The following is a 25,155-nucleotide window of genomic DNA, read 5'->3' on the forward strand; positions in this document are numbered from 1 at the left end:
AAAGGGAAGGACAGGAGGGGAAAAGCGACCAAGGAAAGGAAGAAGCTGCTGCTTAATTCCACTCAACAGGTAGTTGCGCGCGTCCGCCGGGACTTGGCGCTGGTCCCGCGTCTGAGACCTCCAAGTCTGGTTCACTGTTCCTTTGGGGGAATGTCGCCTGGTATCCCTCTGGCAATCCACCCCCAAGGCTAGAGAGATCCTACCACTAGGCAGGCCCCGCGCTAAGCGGTGTACATTATCTTTCTTAATTTCCCCAACATCCCTAAGCTGCGGACCACGGAGCTGCTACCACCCGAGTACTGCGGACCATCGGAACGACTTGAGACGCTGGGCGCCTTTCCCGAAGTTTTTACTGCGGGTGGCGGAGCAATGACGCGGAAAGGGTCTGTGAGATCCCGAAAAGCCCGGGCCACAGCCCACAGCCTCTCAGCTCTGCCCGATTACTGTCGGATCACTCTGCACGCACCTGTCGCGCGCGGGCCTCGCTGGGGGTGAGGGGAGCTCGAGAAGAGAGGGACCCAAGGTGACTGGTGACTCTCTTTCCTGCTCTTGGCTGCGCGGAAGGCTCATGTCGGGCGCAGGGGTGGGTGGCTTTGCGCTTGGGGAAGGATAACCCGCCTTCTCCGGGGATCGCATTCCCTGCGGGGGCAGTGTTTCGGGGCAGTGTCCCCAGTGCGGCGGCGGGGGCGAGCGGAGAATCTGGGGTCCGAGAGCCCGCCCTGGGAGGAAGTGGGGTGGCGGGAGCTCGGCTGCCAGCCAAACGGGCGGGGCTGGAAGCGAGGCCGCGCGTGCGGACGGTCCACGCGGTGGGTGTGCGGCGCTTTCATTCAAACTTTGGGGAGCCTGGGTTCTGGCGTCAGCGAAGGTGTGACCAATCAGAGTCCGGGGACGGGAATAAATTATGCAAAACACCATCTGGCGATGGGTCAGATGACTCCCCATACTTTAAAAAACTACCTCGCCGGGAGTTCGGGGAGTGACAGCGGCAAGTCCTGGCTTCCCGGGCGGGCGGCACGGGTGGGGGCAGATCCAGTTGAAGCCCCTTCACTCTCCCCGCCACTCCCCGAGGCTCAGAGTAGCCAGATTCTCACTCCCACCTTCACCTACCTTCAGCGGGCCAAGGCCACCGCTCTCTGGCCAAGAGACGGCTGCCCCCGTGGGGTCTTACCCGCGCGGACTGCTAGAAACCCCGAGAGGTGTTGTCTGCTTCAGTCCTGTTTGGCGAAGGGGGTGTGGCGGGGAAGGATGCGGAGCTCGGTTCCCCTGCTCTGCCTCTGGAGCGTCTATTGTTGCTTTGCCGCGGGAAGCCTCACACCCCCTGGTCCGGAGGGACGGCTGCAAGGTAACGTGCACTTACTCTTCTTTCCACCCCCTACCCCCCAACTTCTCTGTGCCACGTCCCCTCTCTGTCCCGCCGACCCCTTTCCAGCCCCTCCTGGTGTCCGCAAAGTCCTCTTGCCTTTTCCACTGCCCAGTCTCTCCTCCTAATCAGCTTTGCAGTTCGCTTGCTCCTTGGCGCTTCTGCCGGGGAGGTCCCCCGGCCCGGCGTCCGAGAGGCCCGCGCTCACCCTCTCGCCCCACCCCCTCCCATGATAAGGTGCCCTGGATCCGTGCGGTCCAACCGGCAGAGTCGGCCGCGGGCCGCTCTTCAACCTTGTCCTCTGCGAGGCGAGTAGGTTGTTAGAGCTCAGTCACCTGGTGCCCTCCTTCTACTCTGGGTTTGGGTATTTGGAAAGTTAAGGGAGCAGGGTAACTGGCTGTGGTTTGATTCACGGTTGCCGGGAGCATTTGGTTGAGTAACGAACGCGACTGTGACTGTGACCAAAAGCTGCTGGGCCAACCCCCCCGGGGGGTTGGCCGCTTCCTCCCTTACACCCTTTCAATCACCGCTCTTCCTCTTCCTACCTACCTCTCTTCACCTTCGTCCCAGATGCTGGCCTTTCTTCTTTCTGAGTTCTATATGGCGGTCTCTTTCATTAGAGGGAGATTGCCCTGGTGGAATGAGGTCACCAGTCAGGTGTGGGGGTGCCAAGTCAATTAGTTAAGCAGGGGAGAGGGGACATGCCCTCAACTCCACCCCATTATCTCATCTACTTACTCTCCTGCTATGTTGAGCCATCATGAGCATGCTGTTGGCCCATGTCAGTTTATGCACTCAGGGGCACGTTAGTTTGAATGAATGGGAAAGCTCCGCAGGTTCTATACTAACTAGAACTGTGACCTGGAGTTGGTCACGGCCCTAGCTCCTCTCCTGTAAAACGCAGACGTTCCATCCAACTTCTGTGTTCTGTGATTCTGAATATCTGCGGGCCATTCTTTTGAGTCGAGAAAGTATTTATCGTGTGCCTGCCTAGTGCCAGGCAGTCTTTGGGGGTGTGGGGTGGGGGGAATACAAAAATGAACAAAACAGATGATCTCTGCCTCTTGGAGCTTACGTTTCAGTAGTGGGAAGACAGACGGTAAACTCATTAAAATACATACACGGTGCTCTGGAGGAGAAAAGTAAAGCAGAGGGGGAACAGGGTGCTGGTGGGGAAGGAGGTGCATGTTTAATTGGTAGTCAGGCTTCCCTCACTGTGAGGTTGACCACCAAGTAAGGAACTGAAGGAAGTAGGAGAATGAGCTGTAAAGGCATATGGATCAAGAATAATCCTGAAGTCCCAGAGGCTGAGCTGACCCAGGCTGAAAGTAGTAGGAATTAAGCTGGAGATCTCTGGGGTCCGAGAAGACCAGGTACTCAGGGGAACATTTTATGTCAATATGTGCGTTTATCCACAAATCTGCCCCAGGAACGCCAAAAGACTTATGTCCTTTTCTCCTACAATTTCCCCATCTGGTCTCTGTGATTGGCTACCTGGGTGGGAATTGGGGAGGCTGACTATTTTTGCCCATGGTTCAAATTTCTGCTGCTTGGGCTTTTGTTCATGACTTTAATGACAGTTAACCTGAGGTCTGCTCATGTATATTTAGTCGCATTTTCTGGAACTCTATCCTTTTACATCTGGTGTATTCTTTTCCTTCCCACCGCCACCTTCTCTACCATTTTGGTCTCTTCTTCCATGATTCCATTTGCTTCTTAGCTCTGGGATAAGTGAAACTCCTGGAGGGGTCATTCGGTATTTTTTTCCTTTGATCTCTAGGTGACAGGAGAGTTTGATTTGCTCATTTCCTAGCCTGTTATCAAGGGATAGTTTCCTGGATGTCTGGATGATGCAGGGTGGGGTTCTTTTATGACTGTCCCGCAACAGCATGGCGATAAAGCACTTTGAGTTAAGAGGCCATAGAGACCTCACGGGCATCTGCTGTGTTTTGAGACCTGGGCGCTGTGTGTGAGCAGCGGAGCAGAAAGGAGCGGTTTTGCTGCTCTTACGGATTTCCCCTGTGGCTTCAGTCATTTATTTAACGAACTAGAAGAACGTCTGGCTCGTGTCTGGCACGGCAAGGAGTCCTGAGGGTGTAGGAGGTCTTTGGAGTAAGCGTCGGAATCCAGCTGGGAATGCTAGGGGAAGCCCATTGTATGATAGTGGATGGCTTCTTACCTCTAATTCCAATATCCCGAGTCCTTTAAAATTAGAACATTTTTTTGGTAATTTGTCACTTGAGGGAAGGAGAACATTTTTTTGGTAATTTGTCACTTGAGGGAAGGAGAACTCATTTGATAGGGAAGAGGAAGGAAAGCAAGAGACACCTGTTTATTTCAGAGTCACAGTAATTCACTGTAATTAGGACTAGTGACTAACTAAAATTCTTCAGTATGGAAGAGCTGTCCCTTTATCCTCTCCTCGCAACTCTCCTGGGAATTAAGGAGAAAACATTCGGCGGGAATAAAAACTGTAACCCAGAGGATTAAATAATGTGCTCAAGATTGAACTAGAACTAGACCCCAGATCTCTCGCTGTCCAGGCCTGCTAGATGCACCCACATGCTGTTCTTTTTCCCCCAGATGAGGGCCTCAAATCCAGCCATATACAGGTTTCTGCCAAACCTCCTGTAAGATTTAACCTCCGCACGTCTGGGGACTCAGACCATGAAGGATGCTACCTGTCACTCGGCCACAACCAGCCCTTGGAAGACTGTGGCTTCAACATGACTGCCAAAACCTTCTTCATCATTCATGGATGGACGGTGAGCCCGGATGAGGGAGCTCTGCAGCTTGACACCAGATTTGGTTTTCTTTGTTTTGGTCAATTAAAAAGAAGACTGGTGCTTCCCGATTCTGTCTCTCTCTCTCTCCCTCTTTTCTTGTGGGCTGCTTGTGTTGCAGACAGCTGTGAAGAATGTAATGGGCCCTTCACTAAGGGGGCAATATGGACTCCAGCAGGGTGGTATTTAATGCCAGCACACAGAGGGCTTTCAGAAAGTGGCTCTCCTGAAGGCAGCAGCCCAGCTCCACTGGCTCTTAAGGGGCCCTCTAATTACACTTAATTACATTGGTCAACCACTGCCTTGCGGGGGATGTGGGGGGGGCGTCCCTCCCTAAGAGCTGAGCTGAACGGCAGCAAGTTGACTGGCTCTGAGAGTCTCTGAAGAGCCAGCTGGCCTGGCTCACTGGCCGCCGTTGGCATGGTGCCCTCCTGTTTGCATAGAGATGGCTCTGGTTAAAGGCATTGGGGCTCTTTATGTGCCCTAGCTGGGCAATTCACATTGAAAGGCCCATGACAAACTTCAACAAAAAAGGGCTTTAATGCTCAGCTTTAGAAGCTTTTGACCAGTGAGGGGGTTTATTCAATCATATAATGATGGTCTGCAGGAAAATGACACCGTTAAGTGAGCAGGTTTCTGCCTGGGCTAATTGGGAGGGGACATTCTTCTTTTTAATGATGAGAAATTCATATCCGTTACATGCTTTCTGGGTCTTTAGGTCTATCACCAACTGCTGGGGTCAGGCCTGGGAGTGGGGTTGGGGGGTGGGTAATTCGGCATCTACCTAATGTGCCTGGAGGCATGGCGAGGGCCTGGCTATCCATCCTCAGCCCACAGCTTACAAGTAGAATCCTACAATTGAAGCTTTTTAAGGCCCCCTGTCAAAATGCAAATACAAACTGCCGACAACTTACAAATGGGTTGCATTCCAGAAAGTTCTTTTGTAATCTGTTTGGAGCTTGGAACAGCAGTTTCCCATAGAAGCAAGATGGTAAATGGCGTTTGGGTTCCCAGGCCAGGCACAGAAAATCTATTTATCGAATACTGTACATGTGGATAGGTTTACAACTGGACCTAGGCCCTATTTATAGCTTTGTTTCTGTGGGAAAATGTGTTCTGAGTTCTAATTTGGGATTCCAGGGAGATATCTTCCCTACTCTGGAATCGAGAGGGGTGGCAGAGATGGGCTGTGGGAAGGGGTCATCTGTTAACTCTGCATTTGCCTAGGACGCAGCATCTCCTTGAGTCTCCGAGAGAGAAGCTAATTCTCCAGGGCAATCCTTCCCAGCTGCCTTTGGGGCCACTTGCTTGTCTGTGACAGCGACTCAGGCTAACCTCAGGCCAGAATGGCCACCAACACTTACCTCATAGTGGCCCTACTGGACAGTGGGTGGCAGCCCAAGACACCGGCTATGAAGATTTGATAGGAAAAGCAAGATAGAAAGAGCAATGGAACACAAACACATAGTGATCCTGCCTGTGGCCAGCCGTGCTCATGTGCAAACGTTTATTGTCTTAGCCGCCACTGTGAAAGTTCTGGAACTGGATGGGGAGAAGTTCATGGAACCGAATTCCATATTCATCAGGACTCAAGAAGCCCGTAGGAAGAATTTTTAAAAATGTCTTGTTTTCTTTGCAGATGAGTGGCATGTTTGAAAATTGGCTATACAAGCTGGTGTCAGCCCTGCAGACTAGAGAGAAAGAAGCCAATGTCGTCGTGGTTGACTGGCTTCCCCTGGCCCACCAGCTTTACACAGATGCAGTCAATAACACCAAGGTGGTGGGACACAGTGTGGCAAAGATGCTTGATTGGCTGCAGGTAATTACTCTGAAGAACAAGATCTTGAACCTGAACCTTCTCTCTCTCTCTCTCTTTTTTTTTTTTTTGTTAAAGATTATATTTATTTATTTGACAGAGAGAGAGATCACAAGTAGGCAGAGAGGCAGGCAGAGAGAGGGGGAAGCAGCCTTCCCGCGGAGCAGAGAGCCCAATGTGGGGCTCCATCCCAGGATCCTGAGACCATGACCCGAGCGGAAGGCAGAGGCCCAACCCACTGAGCCACCCAGGTGCCCCCCCCCCGCCCTTTTTTTAAAAGAGAGAGACAGCGAGAGAGGGAACACAAGCAGGGGGAGCGGGAGAGGGAGAGGGAGAAGGAGACTCCCCCCACCCCAGCAGGGAGCCCAATGCAGGGCTTAATCCCAGGACTCTGGGATCATGACCTGAGCCGAACTTAGATACTTAACTTAGATACTTAACCGACTGAGCCACCCAGGCGCCCCGAACCTGAACCTTCTTAAGAAAATACAGCTCAGGGGCACCTGGGTGGCTCAGTTGTTAAGCGGCGGCCTTAGGTTCAGGTCGTGATCCCAGGGTCCTGGGATCGAGCTCCGCATCAGGCTCCTTGCTTCATGGGAAGCCTGTTCTCCCTCTCCCACTCCCCATACTTGTATTCCCTCTCCTGCTGTGTCTCTCTCTCTGTTAAATAAATAAAATCTTTAAAAAAAAAAAAAGGAAAGAAAATACAGCTCAGACTGTGTTACTCTGAACTCCAGGAGCCTATGAGTGTCTTTGGGATTCAAATTTTTACTGAGTTAAGTATTGCTTGAAACGCTTGAATGCTGGAACTGTGGAAAGCGTTTCAGTTATTGATCTATTTCTGGATCTTGCCTGTTGCTTTATTTGCTGGAAGAAAATTTGACTGATGGGTCATTACTTGCTCATGCCCTCAGGTTGGGAATAGTCGGGAGCCAGGACCAGCCTGAAATCTTGAAAAATTCCTGAATCTGCTCTTTTTCTCTGAAGGGTGGCTCTCCTCAGGGGAAGGAGAGGGTTGGTTCCAACAAACGCAGTTTAATGCCACACTTAAAATACTAAGTATGGAAAACAGATCTCAAGGTCTTACATTTACTCTGTAGAGGTTAATGATTTGCCTGAGATCAGTGGACTCACCCAGAGGCAGGGGTGTACTGGCAAAGTGACCTCATGGTCTGGGCAATTCTAGTCTGACCTTCCTTTTGCCCATGGAGTCTGATGAATCCTGGCAGCAGTCTGGTTAGGGTGGGTAAGCAGTACCCAAGCTCTCTGCCTGGGAGGTTTTGTAGAGCTGGGTTTCTGAGCAGTGGGGTCCAGGGCCCACGTCCTCACCCTGCCAGGGAAGTGCCCTCTCTCTGGGTATCCCGCGTGGGCTTGCGGTGAGCAGGCCAGCAGCTCCTGGGGCCTAAGAGGTGGGGAGAGAGCAGGCTGCTGCAGGCCACGGCTGGCGCTTAGTTTCCAGTGAGTCGGGTGCCCCGCATAGTGCCCGACAGAATGGAAATGTAGCCCAAGGATCAGGGATGTGACTTCTAGTCGTAACCTCCACCCTGCCCTCAGCACTCAGCACTCAGCATTTAAGGTGCCATAAAGTCCTTTTGCCCTCCCCTTCTCTGGTGCCATCCCATCTCTGTCTCACTGCCAGCAGTGCAGGCCATGCCCTGGCCAGTGTCTGTCCCCAGTTCCTCTGGCTCTTCCTTGTCGCCGTAGAATTGTTGAACTGTTGGTGGCCCTGTGGGCTCGGGACCACAACATCACTCACTGTCACTTCTGTGACTTCCCACAGGAGAAGGATGATTTTTCTCTTGGCAATGTCCACTTGATTGGCTATAGCCTCGGCGCTCACGTGGCTGGGTATGCTGGCAACTTCGTGAAAGGCACGGTGGGCAGAATCACAGGTAGGTTCTGCTTCCTGCACTATGGGCTCACTCCCAGCTCCCTCGGCTCCCCTGACAAGCTGGCTTCCTGCACCGGAGTGCTCCTGCATAAGGGAGCCATGGACAGTTAGCTTTGGAAGGGACCCAGAGGATATCTAATCTGGAGCTTTCCAGTGTTCTTTTTAGACACAGAGTCCTTCTTTCAAGTTGAACTTGTTGGGACCCTGATATATGAAACAGGTAGAAGGGATGTTCTGGTGGAAGCTGGATAGATGGTGGGTAGTGTTCGCTTTGCTATGGGGCCTTTGCCTTCCTCAGAGAACTCTCAGGGTCCCAGAGCACCAGAGAACACAGCTCGAAAACCTCTGGTCTAGTCCAACAGGCAAGGGGCGAACAGCTAATAGCTTACATGCGAGCAGGGGTGAACCCCGGAGTCTCTCTCCGTTGTCTACAAGTGATGCTCAGGGTCTCCAGGGAAATGAACAAGTGGCGGATTCTAGTCTGAATTCTGCCTTATTTCTGTTTCACCACCGACAGCCTTTCCCCAATGTTTTGCTGGAGCATTTACTAGTGGTAATTTTCTGTTCAGAATGGATGCTCCAACTTTGTCGTTAAAGAGGCCGTTCTGATGTTGGTACCCAGGTCGTCAGTGAAAAAAATTGTGTTTTCCATTTTGAGCTTCTGATGTGTGTTTGGATTAAATCATCTAATGAGTGGAAAAGTGTGAAAGATTTTCTTTCCCATTATTGTGCTTCCCCCAGGCTGAAATTAATAGCACATTTGTTGCGCTAAACGTTTATCTTCCTTCCAGAATGTCAGATTCATTTCACTCACAGCTTCTCTCTCACCTCCAAGATACCAAGGGCCCACCTGGTTGGTCCCTGAGAAGGAGAGATGGGATCCATTCCTTTCCCAGCAGTGTTTTTATTTTAAAAGAGGAAGAAGGGAGTCCTTAGCTAACAAACGATTTAGTAAAGGCACACTTTCAGGTTTTAGCACCATGCTGGTGGAGTAGATTTAAAAACATATGTATTTGTGAAATTTTATTGGCCTACCTCCAGTCATCCCTGGGCTTCAGTCTAACACACACACACACACACACACACACACACACACACATGTGCACACACTCCTTTGGATCTAGTTATTTGATTTAGCATAGCTTGAGAACCTTGTTTTTGTCTACCAAGCCCGTGGGGCCCGAGCGAGCGTCCAGGTGGATAGTGGTTGTGTGGCCACGTGACTGCTCATTAACCGGTTGCTGGTGCAGAGCTGTTCAGCTGTAAGCCCCTCTGGGGTCCATTGTCCGAGCAGCTCCCCTGGCCCCCAGGGAGAGGCACGATGCTACAGAGCGAGACCAGCCTTGTTCACGTCCCCATCCCCCCCGCCGCCCAGGAGGGTCATTGGCTGCAATGACAAGCCACAGATCCTCCCGTTCCGTCTTTCTGAATCTGAAATGAGATGGGCCTAGGGAAGAGTTTTCCAGCTCTTTACCACTGCCTGTTTGGGTGGCGGCTGCTGAGATGCAGGCTCTGCTAGCCGAATGCTAATCAGTGCTCTGAGAGCCAGCTCCCTGTCCGGGCACGCCCCTTTTCTCCAGCCTTCCCTGTGGGCAGGCGCTGGGTGAGCACAGTGGGAAGAAGTACCCTCTGGCCAGTTGCCAAGCAACCCCGCAGAGGGTATGTGGCTCACCTGATGCGTGCTGTTGTGCATGTCCAATGGGGGAGGCCTGAGGTCCGATGAGGGAGTGCCCTCCCTCTCCATTGGTGGACTTCCCATGGGCCTGGGAACCGGGTGGTCCCAACTAGTAGAAGGACCAGACTGCAGCGTGTGTGGGGTCCTGAGACCCATGATGCTGCTGTATGGAGGCCAACAGTGGGTCGCCTGAACCCTAGTTTTGCTTGAATTAGAGTTGTGGACTAGGGTTTGCCCGAGTTTTACCTTTTTGAGAGAAGTCTGTGTGATAGTAGGGAAGAGGTCATAGATTTCTAATTGAACCTGTGTCTAGTCAGTTACAAGTAAGCAGATTCATTTGTTCATTCAAGAACTATGAATTCAGTGTCCTCTCTGCACCGACACTGGGCCAGATGCTTCCTAATGTCAAGTACCTAAGATGTGAGGGGGACTTCATGCTATTTCTAAGACACATTGCAATGGGGCAAAAGGGGTCATTTGGCTTCATTTTACAGATGGGAAACTAGGACTCGGTGCTTAAATAATGGGTACAATGTCTTACATCCGAAGTAGCAGAGCCAGGAATTCAAGCCCAGGCTGTCAGCTTGCAGAACCCGTACCTAGCCACTAGGCAATCCCACCTCTCTTTTGTGGGTGGAGATAAAACAGCGATTGAAATGCAGCCGGCCCTGCCCTGCCAGGCCTGAGTGCCGAGCTTTTCCCGGGTGTGTATGCGCCTGCATGTGCGTGTTCCGTTTGCTGGACAGAACACTTTGGTAGGGCTCTGACTGAATGGAAGAAGGGGCGGTTCTCCACCTGTTCTTTTTTTTGGTGGGAACAAGCTCTCCCTCCTATTCCTAGTGCGACTTTTGCCCAGCGTCTGTGAGCCCTGGCTCTGTGTCAGGCTGGGTGAGTCTGGGTAGGCGAAGGCTCAGCCTGCCCCCCCAAACAGCCCCCCACCCAGGCCATCTTCTCCAGAAGCCCTGTCAGCCGCCTGCATTCCTCCAGTCCAGCTTGGTTTCCATGGCACTGACCGTCTGGTGGAGACTTTTGTTCACATCAAGCAAAGAGCCCCTCTCTTGTATTGGTTGCAAAGCAGAATGGTCTTCTCTCTCTCTCTCTCTTTTTTTTCTTTCTTCCAGAAAACATAGCAAGAGGCAGGGGGAGGCTGCTTGTGCTGGTACTGTAGCCCTCGGAAGCCTCTGAACCACGTCTTCGTGGGCTGTGCCGGGGGTCACTGCTTTCGTGCTGTCTTCCTTTGGGACCCTGGGCTGCGGCTGAACCACCAGGCCGCCCGGGGCTTCCTTTCTGCCTTGGTCATACGGGCATTTCTCTAACCTTCTTCTGGAACCTGCTAACTTTCAGTCTCTCCAGTTCTCCTGAGTGACGCGCTTCATAAGTTTACTGTCCTTTTCAGACAATAGCTCTGCCTGTTGTTCAGTCTGAAATCACCGCAGTGATTCAAGCCTCACAATGTGCTCCCTGGTTCTCTTATGCTGGGATCCGATGGGTTCTGTCACCCATGTCTTCCTTTGACGACTCTGCTCTTAGTCTTAACTCCCCTCTGATGTGGTGTTTCCAGTCCTCGGTGCCTTGGCCTCAGCACCGTTCCCATGCGGGGTCAGCGAATGCTTTGTCGTGGGAGCTGACCCGAGTAATGATGCATGTTTATTGGCCTTCCTGACCTCCACCCTTCAGCTGCCAGTGGCTTCTCTCCCTCCCCCCACAACTGTGACAACCAAATATGTGTCCAGACATTGCCAAATGTCCCCCCAGGAGCAAAATCACTCCCAGCTGAGAACCACTGTTCTAGACTAAACCGTGCTCAGTATTCTCAGCTTTCTCCAGCCTCTCTCCCTGTGTGTGTAGGGCAGAGAGCCGTTCAGGCTGGCATGAATTTGGCTCCCATAATTACTTGAGCTTGGTAATAGCGGCTGCTATTTACACTGACAAGGCCTTAATCTCTTCATATCTCGCATGAACTGTATGGATTAAGATGTTCAGTTTCAATGTTATTGATGATACTGATGGTGGGAGTTTTTTCCAGTCTAGTTCATAGACTACCTCCTTTTAGAATCACCTGGGGGCATAAATACACATTTCGGGGCTCCACACCAGGCTTGGTGATCAGAATCTTGAGGGGGTTGGGGAATCTGCATCGCATGCTTTGCAAACTCTTCTTTCTGAACGGTTTCCATTCATGTGGTTCCAAAATAAGTCTCTTTTCTTATTGCTACTACCTGCTTGCTTTCCTTCCCTACCCTCTCCACCTGCGGCACATATACACAGGTTGCCAGTAGCTTGTGTGGTCTTTCTAGAGTTTTTTTTTTTTTTTAATATATTTTATTAATATTTTAGGGAGTGAGAGCAGGGCAGGGGGAGCAGCAGGCAGAGGGAGGGGGAGAAGCCCCATGTGGGACTGGATCCCAGAACTCTAGGATCATGACCAGACACTTAACCAACTGAACCACCTAGATGCCCCTCCTTCTAGATTTTTTTTTTTTTAAATAGCTGCATAGTAGAATTTGAATTTTCAACAAGCTCCCAGTGATATTTGCGCTCTTTCAAATGTGAGAACCAGTTCTTGCTACATTGCTGTTTGCCTGTTCAGTGCGGGAAGTTTGCAGGCAAAAAGATTTCACCTTCTTGCTGCAGAATACGGGAATTCTGGGGGCCTGCGATGTGGATCTCAGTGTGTCCGGTGTGGTTCCCCACCCCTGATCTCGTCATTCCACCCTTGGGCCTGATCCATCGTTAAAGGAAGGGGAAGAGTCAGTCCACATGCAAATAGCTCTATTTGGATAAACTGAATCTTCCCTCCAGAACACGCAGGGAGCTTGGTCATTCTGTAAAAGGCCTGCTTAGTTAAGGCTTTGGAAGGTTTTCGGTGGCAGAAAAAATGGGACGAATGGCTTAGTTTGGCCAGCCTGAGTTCTTTCTAGAACCATTCCATTTGTGACGGGCTGGGGCTCCTGGGAGCTGCACGTCATTGGGAACCCGGCAGCCGGTTTTCTGAGTCTGCTGAGGTGGGAGGACAGGCGAGGGGTTCAGAAGAAAGCGCAGGTTCCCCAAGGGCAGGCATCACACGGTTCCAGATTTACGGCACTTGGCTCCGAGAAGGCCTTCCTTGTGCTCATGTGAATTTACCTGTAACTCAGGACTCATGGATTTGGCACACCTGACACAGTTGGTCTTGGCTCCCCCTTCTGCTGTAGGTTTGGATCCCGCTGGGCCCTTGTTTGAAGGGGTGGACATCCACAAGAGGCTGTCCCCTGATGATGCGGACTTCGTGGACGTCCTCCACACCTACACACGTTCCTTCGGCTTGAGCATCGGGATTCAGATGCCTGTGGGCCACATTGACATCTACCCTAACGGGGGTGACTTCCAGCCGGGCTGTGGGCTCAATGACGTCTTGGGGTCAATCGCATATGGAAGTGAGTTCCTTATTTTCTGCTTCATGGAGAGGTTTGACTCGGTTATCACATCTCCTCCCAAATCAGCCCCAGCTGGTAGTGCTCCCAACAGTTCATTTCATAATGCCCCCTACACCCCCATGGGGGCTACCAATCCCTTGTACAGTTGGTCCTTCTATAGGCTTGTTAGTAGCCATCTGTGGGGCTCTGCTTGGCGTTCTCATGCTTTGAGGTCCCAGTTACTAATGGCTAAATTCTTTTCATAAGGAAAGGAATATGTATTTGTTGGGGAAAAAAAAAATCAAGCAATGCAGAACTGCATGGTGCAAAAACTAACTGCTCCCTCTTTTATTCTTCAGAGGTAGCCAATAGGAACAATTTTGTATGTGTCCTTCCAATCTTTTCTTCTTTGAAAACGTGTATGTGTGTGTGTGTGCGTGTGCACGTGAGAGAAAGAAATTATATTTTTTGAACGCACATTGTTCTGTAACTTTCCTTTCTTGGTCAATATATATATATATATATATAATTTCCTTTAGCATCAGAGTACATAGATTTACTTGATTTATTCTTCTTTTTTTAAAGGTTTTATTTACTTATTTGAGAGAGAGCATGCGAGAGAGCACAAGCAGGGAGGTGTTGGAGGGAGAGGGAAAAGCAGGGTCCTCACTGAGCAGGGAGCCCAGTGTGCGGCTCGATCCCAGGACCCTGAACCAAAGGCAGACACTTAACTGACTGAACCACCCAGGCGCCCCTCTTCTTTATTCTTTTTAAAGAGTATATAATCTTATACAGAATGGATGCACTAAAATTTGATTTTTTGTGACATTTTAAAGAAGGAAAACCAAGATGATGTCTCCATTCACTTATGATTTACCTTCTAAATGCCCGAGCCTGTTCTCAGCAGTCTTGAGTTGAACTGAGTTTGCTGCTGAAACTGATGCGTGGCCGCAGTGGCCCGTCTCTTCCGGGTTCCTGCTCGCTCACTGCCTCGGGTCCTGGCAGTATTGCTACGTCTCCTTCTATCGTAAGACTGTAGCCCTCTCCCACTGCGATACTATTCAAGCAGCCCCCGCGAGGCTTGGAGGTCAATGCCAGGACCCCCATCAGATGGCGGCATTCCTTAAGGCCCGCGGTGAGGAAGGGGTGGGACGGCTTTGTCAAATTTTTCTTAAGGTCCTAGGATTTATGGAACCATTGGCTTTAGCTTCCGGTTACAAGAGATAATGATGTGCCGTGGGCCAGAAAATCCAAATCACACTCACACCGATCGTGTGACTCTGAGGGAAGTTCTTGACCTCTGTGGGCCTCGGGGCCACCGTCTCTATTTAGCGAGAGGCTCATGCTGCGTGTCCCCTGTGTCTCGCTCCTCCAGCAATCACGGAGGTGGTGAAATGCGAGCACGAGCGGGCCGTACACCTCTTTGTGGACTCCCTGGTGAATCAGGACAAGCCGAGTTTTGCGTTCCAGTGCACGGACTCAAACCGCTTCAAGAAGGGGATCTGTCTCAGTTGCCGGAAGAACCGGTGTAACAGCATCGGCTACAATGCCAAGAAGACGAGAAGCAAGAGGAACAGCAAAATGTATCTCAAAACCCGGGCAGGCATGCCCTTCAGAGGTAACCCTCCGTCCCCACGGCACCCTGAGGGAGGCCCTTCATTTTCCCCTTTCTTCTCAGTAGCATGCTATGGACCGGACACATCCCAGCCCCGGGAAATGGGGCCAGCACAGGGAAAATTCAGGTCATTGCCAACCACGCTGTGTGTGCCTGGGGGAAGTTCATCAATGAAAATAAGTGGTGGGGACCCCTTTCATGATGTGCAGCGTCCCTCCCTGATCGCAGTGTCGGTCTCTTGAATTTGTGGGAAGATAGTATTTTTTTCATGTCTTTGCATTGGCCTTTTGCAAAGCGATGTCATACTTTCCTCATTTGAGTGTCACGACACATCTGAGATGGGGCCGACAGGGCATCGGTCCTGGCTGGCATTTCTGGAACATGCTCTAAGACCAGAGGGGTATGTGGGTGTTATTTTACACACGAGGAAGCTGGGGTTCAAAGACTTAATACGTTGGTCCTTCATTCAAGGTCCCATGGCTCCGGCTCTGAGAGTTCCTAGGCTGGAACTCCCCCTCCTTCTCCACATTCCCTGAACTCCGGGTGTGGGGCTCATTGGATACTGCAGTGATCCCTTGTGCCATTGCATGGAACAAGAGCAGAGACGGGCTGGAGGCTGGAGGCCGGGCTGGACCAAAGGGACGTCAGCCCCTCAAAAACTCGGTGTGCTGGGTGACTCAGTTGGAGTCGGAGTGTGCAGAGATGGCCAGCAAAACTCAGGAATGCCTTTGTTCTGCTATCTCTGCAGTTTACCATTATCAGATGAAAATCCACATCTTCAGCTACAAGACAATGGGAGAAATCGAACCCAACTTTTACGTCACCCTTTATGGCACAAGCACCGACTCCCAGCTTCTGCCTTTGGAAATGTAAGTCACAAGCTCCCTTTGATAGGTTCAGGTCCAGGAACAAGTTACTCTAAGAACGTGTGAGCGTGGGAATGTGCAAACGTGTGCAGGGGAGGGGCTGGGTGGCTCCAGAGCATCTGTGGTCCACACTCTCCACCAACCCCTTGACTCAGACCCTTTCTGGGAGGGAGGCCCTTGGATGAATCAACGGCATGAGAAGCTGCTGGGTCGGCTGGATAGAAACTGCTGTTTCATTTCAGGCAACGCCTGACACCTGAGGCTATAGGAAATTTGGAACATAAACGCCATTCCTGCACCGTTTCTAGTTGTCTATGGGAAGGGCACATAGCAATCGGTGTGTATTTTGTCGAATGCACGCAAGGTTGGGATTACCAAGTGATGTCATCAAAGTACTTGCTTCCTAGTGCTCAGGGTCTAGTTGGGGGATCAGATGTGTGTGCACTCGCTCTCGCACACAAATGGGGTGGGACAGGCCCCCAAGTGTCAAATGAGAGGGACAGGCAGGAAGGGCTGGGGAGTTTAGCAGGAGACCAGTGTCTATGGGCCCATTTCTCTGCGGTCCCCGGGTGGCAGGTGCGGCCACTGTATCAGCCCACACAGAGAGACAGTTTTCCAGCAGCAGGTCAGTGACGCCTGCCCCGGTGTCCCCTTGTAGAGTGGAGCAGATCGGGCTAAATGCCACCAACACCTTCCTGGTCTACACCGAGGAGGACCTGGGAGACCTCTTGAAGATCAAACTCACCTGGGAGGGGACAGCTCAGTCCTGGTACAACCTGTGGAAGGAGCTCCGCAGCTATCTCTCTTACTCCCGCAGCTCCGAGCGGGAGCTGAATATCCGGCGCATTCGGGTCAAGTCTGGGGAGACTCAGCGGAGGTAAGGGCCTTGTGTCAACCGTGAGCAGAGGCGTCTGCCTCTGCGCCGTGTCCTCTCCTTTGCTGAGCACGCACTTCCAACCTTGCCCTGCCCCAAGCACCTAGCCAACACTGCAGACACCTTTGTGAGGAAAAGGGAATTCTGCATTGAGACCTCTGTCGACCATTGTGTGGCTTGTGTCCTGATTCCAGACCCCCAGCTGAGGGGGTGGGCAACGTGGGGGCTGGGTTCCAGCCTCGGTTGTGTTTGCTGGACCCTGTGTTGGCCCAGAGGAAGGAGGGCTTCTCGTGGATAGGATCCCTTAGGAGCACTGGCTTGCTCACTGGTGTGCTGTTGGGTGCGTGCCCCTTATCTTTGCTTGCCCCTGTCCAGAGAAGACTCCTGCAGCAAGCCTGGGGAGTCCCCAGGGATGAGGTCCGCCTGAGGCCCTGGTTTCCCCAGCACCCGATTTTCAGAGCATTGTACCCTTCCTTCGGAGGCTGTGAGTCAAGGTTATGGGTGGGGCTCTGACGTTAAGTAACAGAGAATCCTCGGTGCTACGCCAGCTGGCAGATCCCCCATGGTTTTCAACTTCAGCCTGGCATGAGCGCTCCAGACCTGAATGTTTCAGGCCCCTCAACCGTGCCTTGACTCTGAGCAGGACTTCTAAGCGGAAGTCAGGGAAGCCTGCGAGACCTTGGTAAAGGGAAGAGGGTTTCCTTGGCCACAGCTCTGTGTGGGCTGCTGGGAGGTCACTGCCAGCCTTGGGATGGGAGGAAGCAGCCTCCACCGTCTCTGTACCTAGTCTGTTTTGTGTTCTCTGTTACAGTTCTTCCCGTGTCCCATTTTATGCATCGCCGGGGGCACAGTTTGACCGAGGGTGGGCGGAGGCCAGGGTCCCTTGTCTGAGTGATTCTGGCCTAGAAACCTGGAAACTGGGGGAGCCAGAGCCCTTTCAGGCGCTTCCCCTGTCTCTGGGTCACAGTAAATATGTTCTCCAGTGTGATGAGATGTGTTCCGAAGTGTTCAGACAACAGTCTGAGAGTAAGAGTTCGCCTTTCCCTCCTCCTCACCTCCATTTGGTGGGCCCCTCGCCATTCTGTTGGGGGTGAATTGGTCTCTTAATGTTGTGTTAATGTGTTTGAATTTCCTGATCTCCATGAGGTAGGTCCCCTTCTTGTGTGTTTATGGGCTGTTTGGGCTTCCTGGTAAAGGTTCTTAAACCTGTTCTGAATGTGGCTTTTCTCCTTTCAGTCGTCATGTCCCATACATCAGGGTCAGGTGCCCCATATATTTCTTTTGGTCATAGGGTCATGCTAACGACACACCGTCGGGGTCCATACGGTTTGGCTCTAAGTTATAGTCAAACAGTTATTTGAGTACTGATTTTTCCCATGATCTTGGTTGAGCAGTTTCTGAATCTTTGATTTTGACTCACTGCGGAATACAGTTACGCTTGTTGGTGGGTATTTCTGAGCACCCCGTTGGAGGTATCCTGAGTTCCACCACAGGTAGGGGTATCCACGAGCAATTCAGGGCGGGGTATAATGTGTTAAAAGAAGACAAAACGTTCGTATTTAACTCCATGCCATACAAGGTAATGACCATAGCAAAAACAACACTTAGGTAACAATATGCTTTTCTATTAAGGTCAAGGGCTTGGGCTGTCAGGGAGGGTTCAGAGAGGCTATGCCTTGAAAGTCAGGCCATTTTTGGGTGGATGGACAGAAGAAAGTGGAAGGGGCGTGGTGAAAAGCTGCATGAACCCAATCATGACAGGTGTCCCAGGAGATGTGTTTAGGACTCTTGCAGCAGCAGTGGGGAGGTCCAGAGGTCTGGGTCAGGCTGCGGCAGGATGAAAATACCCTTTCTTCCTTGCTTGGTCCACTTTGGATCCAGAAAGCACCATCTGGCTAAGGCCCAGTCAGTTTTGCCTACATTGGTGGTTTCCCTTTCCTCCTAGACTAACTTTTTTTTTTTTTTTTTTTTTTTAGATTAACTTTTTGTGTGCAAGACTTTGAGAACACCAGCATCTCCCCCGGCCGAGAGCTCTGGTTCCACAAGTGTCGAGATGGCTGGAGAATGAAAAATGAAACCAGGTAACTCGGACATCTGTGCAGTGTGTGTTGGTGCCCCAGCGTGTGCTGGACCTGGTTCTGGGCACGTGGGACACAGCAGCGAACAAAACCGGTACAACCAATCTTTTCTCTTGTGAAGCTGACATGTTGGCAGGAGAAGGACCAATCCATGGAGTAGAAGATGTCAGAGTGTGGTTGTGTCTTTCTGCCTCTTGTTCTGCCTCCCCGGGAAGACTTTCACAGCCCATGGCCTTGTTGGAATCAAGCTATCTTAGAATGAATTTCTCCATGGTGACCAGGGCTGTGGGAAGGTTCCAGGGCTCCTGGCTTCCTTCCAGGCACCAATGTGGAGTGGGGAGTGAGGTGGGAGGGAAAGGAGAAGTGCCAGATACAGTCCCCAGGTTGAGGTTTTCTGGAGCCCCGGGGGGTGTAAGCAGATACTAGCTGGCAGCTCTCCCTGTCTTTGAGAAGCAGGAATGCTCGTGTGTGTGGCACTGAATCAGACAGAAGGCCCATCTTGTGCCCCAGTGCCCCATGCTGGAGAGGAAGGCTGGTCTCATGGTGTGAGGCAGCAGGTGCATCCAAAGGGGAAGTCCGTTCCAGAGCCTCTGAGCCTAAACACCTGCTGGGGAGGTTGGAGATGGTCCTCCCGCTGGCCCCTACTGCTTACCCCAACCGAGGCTCTGGGTAATAATGCTGTCACCGTACACCGACCCCGCAGCATGTGTCCACTTGGGCCCAGTGCCTTCCCTGTGCTATCTCACTTACTTTGGTCATCAACCCCATGATGCTGGTGGGGTTAACCCTGTGTGCTGTTGTGGACCCTGAGGCTCAGGGAAGTTGGGTCGTTCTTTCTAGGTCCTCCCAGTGGTGATGGCTGAGCAAACATTTGAAGCACATTGCTTGATTCTAAAGGCTGTGGTCTTTCTTGAGCGTGGAGGTTTCACCTGCTCGCCTTGAGCTGGGGTCCACTGTGATGAACCCTCTGCCAGCCCCAGGGGCCAGTCTGCATCCCCACTGCTCTGTCTCCTGTTCAGGGTCACCAACCTGACCACAAGCTTGGTGATCATGGGACACGCAGCTATCTGAAAATTGCCCGGCTAATGAAGCTGCTCAGTCCAGTGTAGGCCTGTAGGATAGTCGGCTCTAATAGTAATTTTAGTTCTTTATGTTTGTGCTCAAATGTATACATTTCCAAGCACTTCCCCCAATACTGATTTCATCAATCCTCAGAACAGTCCTGTGGATTGGACATGCCCAGTGAGGATCCCTGTTCTTATCGTTATTCTTATGATAACGTATCTTATGATAAGACATTTTATTCTTTTCCGCTCCAGAACTTTACGACACTTGAGAATGGTGTAACTCACCTCCTACTGCCTCCTTGAGACAACAAGGCATCCATTCTTTTACCCTCAAAGGAACAGAAAGCAATAATAGAAACCCGAGTAATATGTTAGCACCAGGAGGTCCTGACATCCCTAGACGTAGGTTGGGCCTTCAGTGTTCTCTCCCCCGATACAGATACTCATCACCTATTCACTGATAAAGAGACTGAGGTTCTGGGAAGTTCCGTTGCCTGATTGCATAGCTGAGATTCGAGTCAAGATCGCTGGATTCTGTCTTGTCCCCTTCCTGCCATCCTATAGTCTCTCTTATGTTTCAAAGTCAAGGCAAAGAGGACTCATGGATAGTTCTCCCGGCGTGTGTGTGTGTGTGTGTGTGTGGGGCACGGATGAGTATTGTGCTGAGCCTGTGCAAGCCAGCGCTGAGGTGTAAGGAGCGAGGAAGCCAGAGACTGCCCCAGTGTTGTGTTTCTCTAAGTGAATCCATGGCTCGTTGGGAGAGGGGGAGAGGGAGAGGAGGAGGCACTCGGGACCCTTTTCTCTTGTTCTGAATAGGAAGCAAGTGAAAGAGTGTGACAGGTGTGTAAGAAACCCTGGTCTTGAGGTGAACAGAGCACACATTCAGCGCAGGCTGGCGTGTTTGCCAAGCGAGTGACCGAGCGCCTCTCTTACAGGGTTCCCTACAGCCTCGCTACGGATCTTCTCTGAGGGGCCAGCCAGGCCCGCCCACCCACACCTTCCAGGGACGCGGAGGAAAGTTACGGCTGAGGACGTCCCTGATGGAAGGACCCCTCTTGGGTCCTTCCGGGTCCTCAAGCACCCGGAAGAGTCTCTTGGCTGGGCCCACGACCTTACCTCCTATGACGGTTGGGACTTCTCACCAGAGGGGACCACGCACTGCTGTTCCTGCTGTTCCTGCTGCTCTAGAATAGCTCTAACTCCAGACCCGTGTGCAAAGAGTCAAAGGCCCGGGGCCTCTTGTGCACACCGGGCTGGTTTCTAAGGGACTAGATGAATCCGTGCTTTCCCTGATACAGAACACTTGTGGAAGCACGTGGAAGGCTGTCAGCTGCCAAACCTGACCTGAGAGTGGGGAGCGGTCATTGTGCTGGGAACTGACTCGTGTCTGGATGGCAGACCTGTGACTTCGTTCATCCAGAGAGAGGGGGTGAAGATCTGGGGTGGTGGTGAGGCCCTCACTGTTGGGGTTCCGCGGGCTGCACTGATCACTACTGGTTACATTTCAGCCATTCCGTCCTGCTCTCCAGCTCATTCTCTAAAGCACACATCATTGGCTTTCTCGGTTTTCTGTTGATTATTTTTTGATTGGACAAATGTTTGTTAAGCACTTAACCCTCATTAGCACATGGCAGGAGACACATTCATAAACCTCCCCAGACTTAGAATCTGAGCGGGTTGGGATTTCTAGACTCCCACTGTAGGTGATCCAGGGGTATACGTGCGGTGAAGGGCACGAGGGACACTGCAGGGGGGCGGTGCTGGGGGCTATGGGGTGTGAGAGTTGGAGATCCCAGGCATTCAGGGATTTCAGCCAGTTCAGGAAAAGTGACATGTTTGATCACTTGCATGGGGGCAAGCAGAGTGCCATACGCGCTGGGGACAGAAGGGTGGCCAGTCGCCAAATGTGACGGCTTCAGAGCAGAATCTTTTCCGCTTAGGAAGATAGAAGGCATTATGTATCTGTTCTACATATCGGTTCCTGCAGAAACCAGCCCCTGTGGAGCAGAGCCGTCACTAAGATTTAATAGAGTGCTTCTTCCTTCTTGGACTACCTTCCTCTACTAACCGTGCCTTCTCTGTGTTGAGCTCAGAAAAGCCTTCAAGTCCTGGTCTTAATATGAATGAATATATGTGATATCTGGGAAAGTGTTTTATACTTTCCCAAAGATTTGCATGTGCATCGCCTAACTAGGGACTCACAACGGGAGGTGCAGGGCAGCTCATGTCTCTGCTTGACAACACTGGGGCTTCATGGGGTTCGGCCACATGTCCGGAACTATATTCCAAGTTGGCGGTGGAGTCAGGGACGACCCACACTTCTGGGAGGCAAGTCCGTAGTGTGCTCATTTCTGCCACTTGATCAAGAGGTCCGTAGCCTTTTCCCACCAGTGTGCCCCAGATGTGTCGAACAAGGAATTGTTTTTTAGAGCCCTCCATAAAATCATAAACCCTTTTATTAATATATAACCAGGAAAGCAACTGAAAGCCCAGAGGCTGGGCTTTTTATGGATGAGATTTATTTGGAGGAAGATGTGATGTCAGATTGGGGGAGAAAAGTGATTTTCTTTGTATTGAGATTGAGGTTTTTAAAGGACGAAGTTGTGCCATCTATCATCTGTGTTGTGCCAAAGTTTTATCATTGGTCAATGCCCAACTTTCGAAGATGTAACCAGTTAAGTCTGATTCAAGGTTGTTTTCTTAAATTGTGTGCTTCCTCTGTTGCTTCTGTGAATGGTTTCTAGCCAAAGTGGAGCCCGTGTTATTGACTGTGTGTCCTGATTACTCCTGACTTCTGTTTTTAGTAATGAAAGCCTTAGGAATCAATTCCTTGGTGGGTCATGTATTTATACATTTGGCTTGAAGCCGTATTTGTATATAATGATGCTTTTTTTTTTTTAACACTTACAACACTATTTATTTCTCAAGTGTATATAATGTGTATAAAAACAAATATATGGTTAGTTTTTATTTTAAAATTAACCAATTTTGAGATTGAAAAATTTTAATAGTAAAATAATAAAAATCTGTACAATGCTTTGTGGTCTGGCATCTCAGTTCTTAATATTTGAAAGAATTATGGCTGCCCAAGCCTGGGGTTTGCCAAAAAGTTACTTTCAAATAAGCTCTACTCTCTGTTTAATACTAATTATAGGTAGGAAGTGGACAATAACTCCTTTCACTAAAGAACAAGATGGAAATTTATTTATTTTTTTGAAGATTAGAGAGAGGGACGCCTGGGTGGCTCAGCGGGTTAAAGCCTCTGCCTTCGGCTCAGGTCATGATCTCAGGGTCCTGGGATTGAGCCCTGCATTGGACTCTCTGCTGACCAGGGAGCCTGCTTCCTCCTCTTTCTCTGCCTGCCTCTCTGCCTACTTGTGATCTTTGTCTGTGAAATAAATAAATAAAAATCTTTAAAAATTAGAGAGAGCACACAAGCAGGAAGAGGGGCAGAAGGAGAGGGAGAAGCAGGCTCCCTGCTGAGCAGAGAGCACAATGTGGGACCCGATCCCTGGACTCTGAGGTCATGACCTGAGCTGAAGGCAGATGCCTAACTGACTGAGCCACCCAGGCATCCCAAAATGGAAAGTTATTCAAATTGCAGAAGTACCTTGAAATGTTATGTTAGGAAATAGGGCAGGTGGCTGGACATTGGGGAACGTTGGGGAGGACATAGGTTTAGTTGCACGAAGCCGGGTTAACAGTGACTCAGGCCAGGTAGAAGCTGAAGTCTCTATTGGGCTCAAGTCTTGGTTGGTATTACTCTGCTCCATAACGCTGAGAGGGGTCCAGGCTCTAAGTTTTTGCTGCACTACCCAGAGGATGTTCCCCTCATCCCCACAGTCCAAAGTGTCCCCCATTAGGTCCTCTTCCAGACCATGAGAAGGAGGAGAAGGAGAAGTCCTTCTCCAGCAAAAATACTGAACTGGACGAAGTTCGTATTTGTCAAATTCTGACATCTCTTTCTTATGCCTCTTGCTATCATCACATAAAATCAGAGCATTTCTCTTATTGCAGTGGAGCTTAATGATCATTTTATACATTGCTGCAGAAATTTTCATACAGTGCGTGGACCATGATGCTTTCCTGAGCTGCCCCTCTGTGGCTGGTCATCAGGTCCACGATCCTCTTCTGCTCACTTTCTCCCCCTGGTGCCTCCTTTCCTATTGCCCATTCTCACCTTGCTCCAAGCATTTCCCCACTCGTCCTACTCAAACGTTCCATTTCCCAAATTTACTTGAGTTTCTACTCCCTCAACCCAAACTCTTGTTTGTTCGGTGTGGCTGACTTCCACAAGGGGATGGTTGGAAGCTTTCAACTTAGTCATGCTCATGGAGCAATGCCTAGGAGGCCTTTAGTCAGTCCAGAGTTATTCCCATTGTCAGAATAAGATGCTTATTGATCCAAGTTAATCTTTGATTTGCCTTGTGGCAGGAGAGCAAAGGTTTCCTGTGAGGGTTAGGAAAATACTGGGTCAGAGTGGTCACCTTCCCAATAGGCTGGTCCTGCTTGGGAATCTTTCCTCTAGTGAAGTCCCCTAAAATACTGCTAGTTTTCATAGTGGATCCCATGCCTTCACTCCCCATCCTGTAGATCCTGGGAGCACCAGTATTTGTTTTTTCCCTCCCTCTTCTCCCCTTGGTTTCCATGGAGGCCATAGTTGCCATGGTGAAGTGGAGAGAAGTGTCAAAGCTGTCTTTTGTAACTGTGGGGTAATCTACAAATTGGGGATGGTCTCTCCTAAAAAAAAAAAAAAAAAAAAAAAAAACTAAGTATGTGAAAAGAATGAGAGTAAAACAAAGACAAACTAGGGTTCAAGTCATTTGTTCTCCTAAACATCTGTGGTTAGTAATATCATTTAACCTTGACTTTCTTTTTTTTTTTTTTTTTTTAAAGATTTTATTTATTTATTTATTTCACAGACAAAGATCACAAGTAGGCAGAGAGGCAGGCAGAGAGAGAGAGGAGGAAGCAGACTCCCTGGTCAGCAGAGAGTCCAATGCAGGGCTCAATCCCAGGACCCTGAGATCATGACCTGAGCCGAAGGCAGCAGCTTAACCCACTGAGCCACCCAGGCGCCCCGTAACCTTGACTTTCTTTATACCATGTAAGTACATGTGTGTGTTGCAACAGGAAGGGGCTGCTGGAAGAGTCCAGAAGCTAGGACAGGTCTAAGCAGGCAAGGGCTCAGGTCCTGAGGTCAGCTGGGGCAGAAAGGAGCAGTATCCAGCCCCACGCTAGTTACCGCAGCCCAAAGGAATGCACACTCTACCCGCTTACATTTTCAGAGGAAGTGGGTGGTCACGGTCAGATGTCGCATATGAACCTTGCAAGTGTGGAGCCCAGGGACAGAGGCTGGGGTGATTTCACTGGCATGCAGAAGCCGGGAGTACACTTGAAAAGTAAAGCTGTCTTAGCTGCTGCCCTGGTCGGTATCTCAGGACAACTTCAGAGGGATTGCAGTCAAAGCCTCAGCTCTTTGTTGAGGGAGAGAGCATTCCAGCATGACCTCAACTGTCTTGTGTGTGTCAGATTTCCATCCTACTGCCTGTCCTGTGTCCTTTTTAAGATAAGCACAGCTTTCTTCTTTCTGACTAGGGCACCCTAAACTCTATACAGGCTGCTTTTTGGCACCTCAAAAAGAGACACTCAGAAGTGTGGCTTCCTAAACCCTGCCGTTCATTTCCCTGGTGATGGGGCTGCTCCTGTCTCTCCCTCCAAGGCAAGCTTCCTGT

At 50.6% G+C, this 25,155-nt stretch overlaps 1 protein-coding gene across 1 annotated transcript; it reads left to right on the plus strand.

Annotated features, from left to right (window-relative positions):
- The first annotated feature begins 863 nt into the window (after nt 1-863).
- On the plus strand, nt 864-22,456 carry LIPG (lipase G, endothelial type). The gene is made up of 10 exons (XM_004752180.3): nt 864-1,342; nt 3,944-4,125; nt 5,783-5,962; nt 7,740-7,851; nt 12,720-12,941; nt 14,296-14,538; nt 15,284-15,404; nt 16,060-16,278; nt 18,252-18,356; nt 20,356-22,456. Exons 1-10 carry the CDS (start codon nt 922-924, stop codon nt 20,387-20,389), a joined length of 1,839 nt encoding a protein of 612 aa, XP_004752237.1. The 5' UTR covers nt 864-921; the 3' UTR covers nt 20,390-22,456.
- The last annotated feature ends 2,699 nt before the right edge of the window (nt 22,457-25,155 follow it).

This window comes from Mustela putorius, unplaced genomic scaffold (genome assembly GCF_011764305.1).
Source record: "Mustela putorius furo isolate JIRA1106 unplaced genomic scaffold, ASM1176430v1.1 tig00003858_pilon_pilon_pilon, whole genome shotgun sequence".
In the NCBI taxonomy this organism is placed as follows: domain Eukaryota; kingdom Metazoa; phylum Chordata; class Mammalia; order Carnivora; family Mustelidae; genus Mustela; species Mustela putorius.

What these genes read in the sequence shown, in the direction of transcription:
- LIPG (XM_004752180.3), top strand. Translation starts at nt 922, where the DNA reads ATGGGTCAGATGACTCCCCATACTTTAAAAAACTACCTCGCCGGGAGT. An exon ending in CAGCTTCTGCCTTTGGAAAT is followed by an intron (nt 15,405 to 16,059) that starts GTAAGTCACAAG and finishes GTCCCCTTGTAG; the next exon opens with AGTGGAGCAGATCGGGCTAA. An exon ending in AGAATGAAAAATGAAACCAG is followed by an intron (nt 18,357 to 20,355) that starts GTAACTCGGACA and finishes CCTCTCTTACAG; the next exon opens with GGTTCCCTACAGCCTCGCTA.